General features: G+C 46.9%; 1 protein-coding gene across 1 annotated transcript in view; it reads right to left on the bottom strand.

The window, feature by feature from the left end:
- The window catches only part of LOC102443503 (piezo-type mechanosensitive ion channel component 2-like), an 85,960-nt gene that overhangs the window by 2,134 nt on the left and 71,609 nt on the right, over positions 1–12,217 (bottom strand). Inside the window, exons 43-50 of the mRNA XM_089769811.1 lie at positions 10,607–10,754; positions 7,869–8,057; positions 7,469–7,561; positions 6,238–6,407; positions 5,231–5,507; positions 4,774–4,823; positions 3,373–3,452; positions 1,237–1,465 (exon numbers count right to left, since the gene is read on the bottom strand). Of these exons, the coding sequence (XP_089625937.1) occupies positions 1,237–1,465; positions 3,373–3,452; positions 4,774–4,823; positions 5,231–5,507; positions 6,238–6,407; positions 7,469–7,561; positions 7,869–8,057; positions 10,607–10,754 (1,236 nt within the window). The remainder of the gene's footprint in view (positions 1–1,236; positions 1,466–3,372; positions 3,453–4,773; positions 4,824–5,230; positions 5,508–6,237; positions 6,408–7,468; positions 7,562–7,868; positions 8,058–10,606; positions 10,755–12,217) is intronic.

Below are 12,217 nucleotides of genomic sequence, written 5' to 3'. Positions count from 1 at the left end.
ATCCTCCCTGCCCTGGGTCACTTCCTCCCCCCTTCTCACCAGACTCCTTGCCCTTGTGGGGTTCCTTCAAGGCATTTGCGGTTCTCAACGCCCTTCCCCCCTGCAGGCTCCCTCCCCCTATCTTTTTCTCCTCTGTGCCTCTTTTCTGCTCCGTGTCCCTTTCATGAGTTTTTTCCCCCTCTCTCCTCTCCTCTCCTCTGACCCCCACATGTCCTTATTTACCTCCAGGTCCTCTGCCTCGACCCAATCCCCCAGCCTGCTGCCTGAGAGACCCTTCCCTTTCCCATCTGGGGAAGCATTCGGTCGCCCAGCAACCATGCCCCTGCCAGCCCCTTATATGTCTGCTCCTGCACTGGCGCTGGCCTCACTCTCCCGCCGCCTTGCCTCCTCCTGCAACTGAGCCGCGTTCCTGGAGTCCCGCGGCCCCGGCCACACTGTGCGGCTTGCTGGCGGCTGCCTTCCACCCCCCCTGCTGCTCTTCCCGGCCCGGGGGAGAGGGGTCACAAGTGAAAAACTGAATCCAGCTGTGACCACCCCCCCTAAGTTGCTTGCGACCCCCCTGTGGGTCACGACCCACAGTTTGAGAAACACTGCCTTATAGTAATCGGAGACCGAATCTGGTCTGCAATAACCCTATTCCTCCACTTCAGTTGCTAATAACCCAGCTGGGGACGTATCTTTCAGGGCAGTACCTGACTCAGGTTTGACAGCTTCTGCTTTTGAGATATCTGACCAAGGAAGGAGAGAAACCAATTACAAAATAATTGAAAAATTATAAAAAACCAACCTGTCAGAGAGAGCGAGACAGAGAGTGCACAAACTAGAAGAATTACCTGGCATTGAGCTGGAAGCATGGGGAATGGAGGTCAGACTGAGGGGAGGGTGACGAGAGGGTCAGAATGGGGGCTCCATCTGGTGGGGCTTTCTCTCCCTCCCCAGCCTGCGTGGCCTTTTCTCCCTCCCTCACCGCAACCAACACGGGCCTTCCGTCTCCCCAAAGTCCTGCCCCAGCTGCTAGGGGCCTTCTATCTCCATTTAGGAGGAGTTCTTGAACAGACTCACAGACAGATAGATGTACAAATCCCTAAAATACAGATATTCTGCCTGGCTGTGTGGGAAGATGCCAGAACTAAATAACTACCCAAGAAACCCCAAAAAAGTATTCTACCACTTACAAAAAGCAATGGGGCTGCTTCCCCCCCCCCCCCTTTCCCCCGTGTCACATATCGTCCTTACCCGTAGCCTGCCAGGAATCCCAGGCTGGAAGGGCTGACTTTGTCATTGTAGATGATAAGCTCCATATTCTTGCTGCAAGCATTACCAGAGCAGACGGGCATCCACTCTTGAATAACCCACCACTCAGTGACTTGGCTGGAAGAGGAGTTGGTGGCCAGCTGCTGTAGTTTTATGGTGATGTTTCGGAAGAAAGCCATTTTGTCTACATCGTGTGGTTTATGAGGATAAGCTGTTTCCCAAATGCAAAGATAAAATTAGGAGCTTTTCCCCTATATGCCTGTTAGCTTTCAGTATTATGCTTCCATTCCCTGTATGCTATTTCCTTCTCCCAGTACTTCTCTTCAGAGGTGAGAATCTGCTCTAAAGTAGTGCAGTGGATTTACTTTCTTGCAAATGTAAAGACAGATGTGCTCACAAATGTGTCATGGGAGAAGAGGGCAGGTCCTCTCATGGACTGATAACTGGTTAAAAGACAGGAAACAAAGGGAAGGAATAAAAGGGTCAGTTTTCAAAATGGAGAGAGTGGCGTCCTCCAGGAGTGTGTACTGGAACTAGGGATGTTAAAATGTGGCTATTTTTGTATTAGAGGCAGTAGCCTGGGGAGGGGAGCAAGTAACACTGCAAGGGATGATGCTTTTGGAGGGCCAGCTTTTTGATACAGAGGCAGCAGGGGGCTACATGTAATTGTGTACACGAATACCTGTTCATATCCCTAACTGGGACCCATCTTATTCATAAATGATCTGAAGAAAGGGGTAAACAGCAAGGTGGCAAAACTGTCAGATGATACAAAACTGTTTAAGATAATTAAGTTCAAAGCAGATTGTGAAGAGCTTCAAGAGGATGTCACAAAACTAGGTAACTGGGCAACAAAATGGCAGATACATTTTAATGTTGATAAATGTAAAGTAATTTATACTGGAAAACATAATCCCAACTATCTATGTAGAATGATTGGGACTAAATTAGCTGTTACCACTCATGATTGAGATCTTGGGAGTCATTATGGGTAATTCTTAGAAAAAACCCACTCAATGTGCAGCAGCAGTCAAAAAAGCAACCAGACTGTTTCAGAATCATTAAGAAAGAGATAGAGAATAAGATAAAATATTTGATTGCCTCTATATAAATCCATGGTACACCCACATCATGAATACTGCATACAGATGGGGTCTCCTCAACTTAAAAAAAAAAATTGGCATTGAAAAAAGTTCCAAAAAGGGCATAAAAATGATTAGGGATATGAAATGGCTACCATTTGAGGACAGATAAATAAAACTGGGACTTTTCAACTTGGAAAAGAGATGATTAGGATACAGATCTATACAATCATGATTGTTATGGAAAAAGTGAATAAAGAAGAATTATTTACTGCTTCCTATAGCACAAGAACTAGGGATCCCCAAATGAAATTAATAGGTAGCAGGTTTAAAACAAACACAAGGAAATGCTTCTTCAAACAATGAAAAGTCAACCTGTGGAACTCCTGGCCAGAGGATGTTGTGAAGTCCAAGACTATAACAGGATTCAAAAAAGAGCTATATGAATTCATGGAGGATAGGTCTATCAATAGCTATTAGCCAGGATGTGTAGGAATAGTGTCCCTACCCTCTGTTTGTCAGAAGCTGGGAATGGGCGACAGGGGATAGATCACTTGATGATTACATGTTCTGTTCATTCCCTCTGGAGCACCTGGCGCTGGCCACTGTCAGAAGATAGGATACTGGGCTAGATGGACCTTTGGTCTGACTCAGTATGGCCATTCTTAGGTTCTTATCTATAAAATCATGATTGATGTGGAAAAAGTGAATAAGGAAGAGTTATTTACTACTTCCTCTAATACAAGAACTAGGAGTCACTAAATGATTCCATTTGGCCAGTTGTTTGTTGCAGAATCTGTGTGATACTTGGAAACGTGTGTGAGGGTGTAAGGCTCACAAACTCTTGTCATCTGAAGAAGTGGGCTGTGCCCATGAAAGCTCATGATACCATCTATGTGTTTTGTTAGTTTATAAAGTGCTACCAGACCATCTGTTGTTTTTAATATTTTCCCTCTTAGCCCACAGTGGGTGCCACTTCATTTTCCACCACAGAGCCCTGAGACTAAACACTAACTAATTTATTGCAACTGCTTACCAACTTGCAAGCGATGTGCTGTTTTAGCTTCTGCTCCAGCATTAGCCCTGAGGTATCTTGGTAACACACCGGGAAGCATTCTAGACACAAGTGGAAGCCAAAAGTGCCATGGTGTTATCAAATATTTCAGTGCTATACATTAATCTTCCGAATCATTAGAAATGTGCTTGAACCAACCCCTAGAGTGAATCTGAACTTTACAACTTTGACCCATATCTGTTAACAGAATGCCTCTGTCTAGCTCTCACAGGCTACGTCTAGACTAGGTATCCCGAAAAAACTCCACCATATCCAGGGAATACGTTTGCACTTCTGCTTTTTTTTGCGGAAGTGCAAACGCGCTCTTTTGGAAGCCCCTGTGTTCCTCCTTCCACGAGGAAGAAGGAGGCTTCCAAAGAGGGGTTTTTTCCAACATTTAGCCCAGTCTAGACAGGCCAAATGTCAGAAAAACCTCTTCCGACAAAAGAAACAGAAAAAGCTACGCAAGCTGCGCTGCGCAGCCTTTTTCCAACAAAACCTTGTAGTCTAGACCTAGCCATAAATCATAGTGAAACTAGCTAAGGTACATGCATCCACCTCCCCGCCCCCTTGCTATGGTATGGAAGTACCTCAAATTATTAACATATTCTACCTCACAAGCCCCCTGTGAGGTAGTACAATGCTATTATGGGAGGTTTAGGTTGGACATTGGAAAAACATTCTAACAATCAGGATATTTAAACACTGGAATAAATTGCCTAGGGAGGTTGTGGAATCTCCATCACTGGAGATATTTAAGAGCAGGCTAGATAGCCTTTGAGCAGGGATGATCTAGACAGGGCCGGACTGAGGGGTGGACGAGCTAGGCAGCTGCCCGGGGCACCAACCGATGGGGGGCGCCTGATGGCAGCTGTAAGAGGCATGCGACATCTCTTATAGCTGCCATCAGGCACCGCGCACCCGCCTCCCGCAGCACCGGCCCCGTGGCACCGGCCAGCAGAGCCCTTCCCCTGATGGCCGCGGGGCCCTGCACAGCCCAGTGCGAGTGCCAGCAGCGATGGCCAGGCCGGGCTGGGCAACGCATGCACCGTGCACTCCGGGGACAGGTCCTGGGCTGCGCGCCAGTGGCCGTGGCCAGCCCGCACGAGCTGTGCGCCCTGGGGTCAGCGCCGCGTGCCTGGGCCGGGGGCGCCAAAATGGCTTGGGCCAGCCCTGGATCTAGATGGTGCTTGATCCTGCTGTTAGGGCAGGGACAGGACTTGATGACCTCTCAAGATCCCTTCTACCTCTAGTATTCTATGATTCTATGATTATCCATATGGGAAAATAATACTCAAAAGTATCCAGATACCTAACCCCCAGTCACATCAATAGGAGTCAGGTGTCTACATAACTTGGTAGATCTACATCTGAGAGGCCCACCCAAGGTCCAGTAGGAAGTCTGTGGCAAAGTCTGGTTCATGGCCAGAACCCTAACAACCACATCATTCTTCCAGGCTTCCTTGTTAGTTGCCCATTTTTGGCAGCCTCAGGAAACAATCGTCAGGGGTTCCGCGAGAAATCGTGGAATAAATAAATAAAAAAAAATTCTTACAATGTAAACTGACATATATATATGTAACAGCTCTTTACAAATAAATTTTCTTAACAATAATTTAGCAGTAATTGAATTGCACTCCCAGCTGTCAACTTTTTCTGGCCAAGCAAACATTTTCATAGGTAGGGGTTCCTCGGGATATGAAAAATTATTTTAGGGGCTCCTCCATGGGAAAAAGGTTGGGAATCACTGCTCTAGGGCTATACAGACACCCTGTTCATATGCAACAGATTTTAGAAAAAGATGACTGTACATAGGAACTTCTAGGAGTGACTGTAACACCCTGCCCGTCAGAAGTCTTAACATAGTGTGGTCATATGGTTGGTAAAAGGAACAACCTTGCCATTTAACATGCAAACAATCCCATGTATTGTGTTCACCAACCGCAATTCTTTGCCAGGGTGCATTTTGAAAATGCTGGTCACAGAAGAAAAATACTGACATTGGCTCTTTTCTGGTCCCAGTTAGCATTTGCACAATTTGCTCTCTTATCTCCTTCTCTTCGTACCGCATGGTGTGCTTGCCAGATGCTTCTACATTCTTCACCAGAGAAGCATTCCTGCCCGAAGGAAATCAAGTGGGGTATATTCAAGTGTGGTACAAATACCGTGCAAGATAAGAGTTACTGGGAGACATTCTTCTTCCTGCTGTGGGCCATGTACGCTGCTGTGGAGGTGTATAGGGACTGTAGAAGTCACGTCACTGGTGGGAAAATAATTCCCTTGGTTCAGGCACTGCCTAAGACAGCTGTGGGCTTTTTTATGAGGCCCCTTGCAAGGCCTATGGAGGGGGACATGTTGGAGATGAAGTTGCAACACAGATCTGTAGCCACTGCAGAGGCTTATTACACCAGTGTCTCAATGGAGGTAGGTGTTGCAAGTCTTGGGTGCTTGTAATGAATGTTTGCGACCCCTGAATGGAAGACATTAGTTAACCAATTATTATTATTATATATTTGTATTTTGGGAGCTCCTAGGAGTCAGTCATGGACCAGCATCCCTTTGTGCTAGGTGCTGTACAAACACACAAGACCCAGACAGTCCCTGCCCCAGAGAGCTCACACTTTATCAAACAGGCAGGGGAAGCACAGGAAATAAATATGGTGGCTGTGGTCAGCATGACCGGCCATGACCTCCAGCACCCCTGCAGCAGGCTAACCATAGTGAAGTTTGAATTAATGAGTATAAGAGCTATGTAATTAATTAATTGCCGTAGTTAAAGCTGGCTTGGAGCTCCTCTGCAAAGTTCTTGTAAATCAATGGTGGTGTTACCTTGGAGGCTCCACGTACCTGAGAACTGTCCAGTGAAAGGTGACTGAGACTGCAGTTGAGCCAGAGAGCTCCTCTATCATGGCCTCCCGGCTGGCAGGACTGATGCTCCACAGCAAACTGGCATTGCTCTTTATTTTAGCAACGACGATGTCCTCTGGGCTGTAGTTCACTATGAACTGCATGGCAGACTTGGGAAGGGATGGAAGGGGTAAAACATCAAGACAGGAACCTGTTGGCATCTCAGTAGGGCCTCCTCGACACAGGCTTCACAACAGGGGACCAAGGCATTTGAAATGGCTTGAACTCAACAGGGGAGTTTAACTCAGCTCTGAGAGCAGGGTCAGGCTGCATGAGATGTGGCTGAAATACCTAGTGCTGGGCCCAATCCTGCCTCACAGCCAGGTCCCAGAGCTCCAGGGGGGACAGGAACAGGGGTCACCAGGGAACAGCTGCTGCCAGGAAAGATTGGCCCAGTGGAAAAGAGCTTGGCCATCTCTCCTCACCTCAACCCCACCTTCATGTCCCCTTTCTGCCCTTGCATGGGAGGCCAGGACTTGGCAGCAGCTCAGACATGCTGATAGGGAGCTCTCCTCCAACAGGGGAATTCTCTGCTGGGCATTTGTCACTGAATTATGGCTCTTTTGCTCTTCCTGAGTTGCACACTGGGCCATCACTAGGCTGAGGACCTGGCTTGTTAACCTTAATAGAAACACGGATGTACACACTAGAGTAGTCTTAGAAACCAGTTTAACCCACAGCCAGATTTAAACCAGGTGTGACAGGGTGCAGTAGCAATAAGGAGTGAACAAAGGTGGTTAATACCAGCTCAGTATTTTCTCCCCCTTTGCACAGGTGCTCAGGGGAAGGGCTATAAATGGTCTGCTTAAGGCAGTGATTAGGAGAAAAGTTAGCTTGGGGACTGGATTCTAGACAGGGTAAATATTTGATCATTTTATTTTGTGCTTTGACTTTAAATTGCAAACATTGACCCTTGATGACTGTACCAACGATTTTTTTTCTGCTGAGTCACCCCACCAGCATGTGCCATGACTTCTAAGCACTGCTGAAATCCCCCTGTAGACAAGACCTGGGCTGAAAAAAATTCACTGCAGTTTTATGAAGGGTTCATCCCAGGAAAGGGAAGAAACAACCCCCATGTACCTGGCCAGAGAGCTCTGACTGAGCAGCACTAACACGGAAGGATAATAGGAGGGAATCTTGGCTCTGTATTGAATGAGGTGACACTTACCGGGTGAAGGGCATATTGACTAGCCAGGTCATCATAGGCTGCCGAAGAGAAAGGAATCAGATTCCGGTGCTGAGCACTCATGGTGAATAATGGCTAGTGAGAAAGAGAGGGCAAATCACAGATCCGGGATTGTCAGTGCAGTCTGGGGCCCCTGTCTCCAGGGCAGACTGTCTCCAGGCAGAGAAAATTATACCATTGGTATGAAGCATGAATTTGTCACCTTCCCTTTTCTTTCTTATTACTCTTCCCTTTTCTTTTACTTCCCCTGCCATTTCCACACAGTGAACAATAAGGTGAAAAGATTCCTACTCTGGTGTAAATCCACAGTCTGTGTGCATGTGCATATGTGTGTGTGTGTGTGTGTGTGTGTGTGACATTCATGTAAGAAAAATACCCTTACCTCATAACCGCTAATGGTAATTCTGACTGAGACATCCAGGGGCTGATTGGTGACTCCTGCCACAGATTTAACCAGTGACATAAGGAGCAGTGGGAACCACACAATGCAGACTAAAATAAAGACAATGCAGCCCCCTACTCCATATTTCACAATCAATTTCTTCTTTTGGCCAGAGGGTTGAGGATATTTCTGCAAAGAAAAAAAAACGGAGTATGATGCAATCGTAGCATCATGGCAGGGGAAATCAGGTAGGGCTGGAAGTAACTTGGTGAGCATTTAGAGGCTGAGGTAGTCAGTACATTTGGAAAATAACCTTGCTGTTTTGCATGCACATTGAGTGACAGATTGCTCAATCAATGCACTAAGCATATACAAAGCAAAGGGCATGCGTAGACTGACTGGCAACCTCACCACCTCAAGTGAATTATTCCGCTTATATCTTATCTATTCACTTTTAATGGACTATATGAAACATTATCCAGTTTTTAAGACATGAGTTAGTTGTAAGTGCCTATTATTTTGTTTGTGAGGCCTGAGGTTGTAATGCACTGTATACACATACAAATCAGTAGAAATTATCAGCATAAAGTAATGCATGTAATGTAATGCGTAATCAGCATGATGTTCTTCGAGTAGCCCACTGTTGCTTCTCAAGAGTGCAATGGAACAGCTCTGTGGATATGAAACAGCAGCAGTGAAACAGACTGGGGCAAGGCTGTATAAAGGCTGACAGGGTTAGGGAAAAGCACCTAAAGCAGGGGTGGGGAATCAGGCACCCTGCCCCCTGGCTTGCCTGGATCCAGCCCCCAAGGCTCAGGGTTCCCCCCAGCATTGGGGAGCCCACATTGGCTGTGCAGCCCTCTTGCTGCCCTACTGCAGGACTGGAGCACACAAAATCTACTAGGCTGTGGGGAGTTCCCAATCTATAGGGGAATGTGGGGAGTGTCTTCCTCCTCAGGTGGGGGCCATGTCAGTGAGCGTTTGAGGGGGGAGGTTCCTTGGATTTGGGTTTTTTTTTTTTTTGCTTCTCACTTGTATGCAGCCCCCGACTGATTTTCTGTAGGTCAGTAGGCCCCAGCCCAAAAAAGGTTTCCCATCCCTGACCTAAAGGGGGAAGGACCAGGAGCCTAAAGTCTTGATAGAAACTAGATGTTCCCCAGCTCCTTCCATCGAATGAGTGCTGCTCTCCACAGAAAGCAGCAGCAGCTAGAGGCAGAGTACAAGTTGCATCTCTTTAAACTGGAACTCTCTGGCCTGGCAACATCTGTGGTTTGGAAGGACCAAGGATGTTCCAGGATCAGAGTCCCAGCGCCCTGTGTGGGGTGGAAGGCCGGGAGCCCGGGGTGATGTGGGGGAGGGAGGAGGTGATGTGTGCCCAGCTGTGCTGGCGGGGCAGGAGCAGGGAAACCCAGCACATGGTTCAGCTGGGCTGTGGGTGGGGGGCCCAGGAGCTGGCATGTGGCACAGCTGGGCTGGTGGGGTAGGGAAGTGGGAGCCATCACACAGCCCAGCTGGACTCTGCTGGGGGGCAGCTCAGCTGGGCTGCAGGGGGATCCAGGAAGCCAGGGTGGGGGGACGCAGCAAGAGGGCCAGAAATGACCTCCCCTGGTCTGGCAAAATCCCTCATCCCGGACCAGTCAGGTCCCAAGGGGGCTGGACCAGGGAGGTGCAACCTGCACAGCATTCAGATGTTGAGGAGTTGGATAGGAGCTTTGTTTGCAAAATAATTAGTGAATTAGTGGAAGCCTCATTGCTCGCAGGAACTAAAATTAGCCTGGAAAAAAAAACTCTACAGAACATACTGTAGGAAACAGTCCTGCATGAGCCAGAGGGATGGACCAGACCACCTAATAGATCTTTTCCAACCTAACTTGTCTGACTTTAATGTACTCTCACCCCCAGCAGGAGACATGAGCTGAACATATAAATAAGGAAGAACAGTTTGTAGCTGGAAACCCCTTTAAGGGAGAGTCTTTTTTAGCTGTGGGCCAGGATTTCTTCCCCATACGTAACAAAGAGAGGGTGAAATCCTGGCTCCATTGATCTCCACAGGATTTTTTGATACTGATGTCAGTGGGGCCAGGATGCCACCCATAGTCACTGTTGTGTGAGACCAAAGTTGACACTGAGGCAGTACTGAATGGTGATGTAATGCTAAGTGAAATCAGACTCCCCTATATAGTGTCTATGACGGGTGAGAAACCTTTTTTGGGTCAGGGGCTACTGACCCACAGAAAAATCAGTCAGGGGCCGGGGTTTGTGGGGAGGCAGCTGGGGGAGGAGCTGGAGTGCCAGCGTTGGCTCCGCAATGCTGAGGGAGACCCTAAGCCTCAGGGGCCAGACCCAGGCAACCCAGGGGCCACATCCATCCTCCAGACCTTAGGTTCCCCACCGCTGGTCTATGGGTTCATTTCCCTTTAGTCAGATAATCTTGAAGTCCCCAGCAGAATCCTCACTCAGTAAAATAGGTCTAGGCCCAACACATTGCTGGGTGCATAATTACTGCTTCATTTTTAAATTATACAGTCAGAACACTACAGACATCTTTAATCTGCAGCATTGTAGTGCACAGTGAACAAGGGAAGGTTCTGCTCAAATGTGAATCACTCCATCTTCCCAAGTCCAATTTTTTCTGAAGGGTGCATTATTTCCCCCCCCTCCCCCTGCCTAATCTGGCCTCAGAAACGTTTGTGTTAGAGAATTTCACCAAAAGGGATTGTATACCTGGAATCACTCACCTTCTCAGACTCTCTCAGGCATTTCATAATGAAAACATTTGCATATAAATCCTCCACACAAATCCAGCTGGAGAGACTCAGTGTGGTGTCTGTCCAAATCCAGTCCATGACAGCTCTCATCTCTGTAAGGAAAGGCACCATGCGAAACCTACCAGTTGAAGAAGAAAGAATGTGATTAACCTTTTAGATTGGCCCTCTTTGTTAAATACCACCCTGGAGTCCTAGCAGATAGATAATTTTCAGGCATTCCCTGAATCTTTTTTCCTGGCATAATTCTCCTAGATTAGGGGAGATTTTTCCTTTATCAGCTCCTCTGAGAAACAGTTTCCAGTGTGTAGTTGTAGAGAACTGAGACGGTGCCAAGGGATTTCAGAAATCACAGAAACCTTCGTGCTTCAGAAGCCAAATGCTAACTACTGGGGGGTACAAAGAAACTTCTTCTATGGGCAAATTATCCCACAGTTGTCCATTATGGGAAGTCTGAGCATCTGGTATTAGCCACTGTCAGAAGAGGGTACTGGACTGGATGGATCATTCACCATCCAGCAGGCCCTATTCACCCACTAGAGAATGATTGAAATTTGGAAGATCTTTTTTAAGGGCCACATTTACAAAGGGGCCTGGACTTGGCCTCCTATTATCCCTGCACAGACACCTGTGTGCACCCTTTTTGGGTATCAGCACCTGTGTACAAAAGACCATTCAAGAGTGGGGTCTCCTTGTGCTAGATGCTATCCAGCATAAGTCTTTGCCCCAAATTGATAGATTCTCTCACCTGCAGATGTAAGAGATGGAGTTTGTTCATGGAACATCCACCGGTCCTGATGGGGGAGGTGTCTACAAAGCTATCCTCTTGTGCATAAATTATGTTTTTATTCCCTGATTTGATGGGTAATAGCACTCAAAACTGCAATGACGTGTTTGTGCATGGCCCACTACAGGCCAGTGCCAGAAAACTAGGCCCCAAGAGATTTCTCCTTTAAAGTTCCTTTCAGAGCCTCTTCCTTTATACAAACCCACAGATTGCTCTGTGTAATGGAAGCCCATATGGGAAAAGGATATTTTTTCCATAGTGTTTTAGGTTAATAATATGAAACTCAGCATCTATTTAAAAATGCATCGAGTACATAAAATTCATCCAAAATACCACCAAACTGGCCAATGGCTTTTTAATATCTCTGCCACAAGACTGTGTATTTCCTGTCTGGATCCATTCCAATGGCAATTCCAGGCATGGAATATATTTAGTCTATATTTACTTAGTCTACTTAGCTTTCAGTTAGTGTCTTTGGCTCATCTCACAACCATGCTATTTCAGGATGATTTATACAATATTTACATTGAATTCTGCTAATATTTCCTTGCCTCTTGATACTGGATTACAGTATATACATTCCAGAGACCTGTGCTGAAGGAATAAGTAGCAATCAGAGAGGATCTAGCTATGGGGAGACTGCCAGGAAGTGAGATGATTTGTCTGAAAAGCTTATTGAGCAGTTATGTGGAAAAGTAGCAGTCTGGTTAGGGGGAAAGTACCCTACAACAACAAGAAATGTGGGTTATCTTCAAGAGTAAAATTATGGCATTTAAACCCTGCTCTCCTTTCCTCTA

This window comes from Pelodiscus sinensis, chromosome 17 (genome assembly GCF_052426305.1).
Source record: "Pelodiscus sinensis isolate ZL-2025 chromosome 17, ASM5242630v1, whole genome shotgun sequence".
NCBI classification, from domain to species: domain Eukaryota; kingdom Metazoa; phylum Chordata; order Testudines; family Trionychidae; genus Pelodiscus; species Pelodiscus sinensis.
Note: the sequence above shows the minus strand (reverse complement) of the source record. Positions and strands in the feature narration are given on the sequence as shown.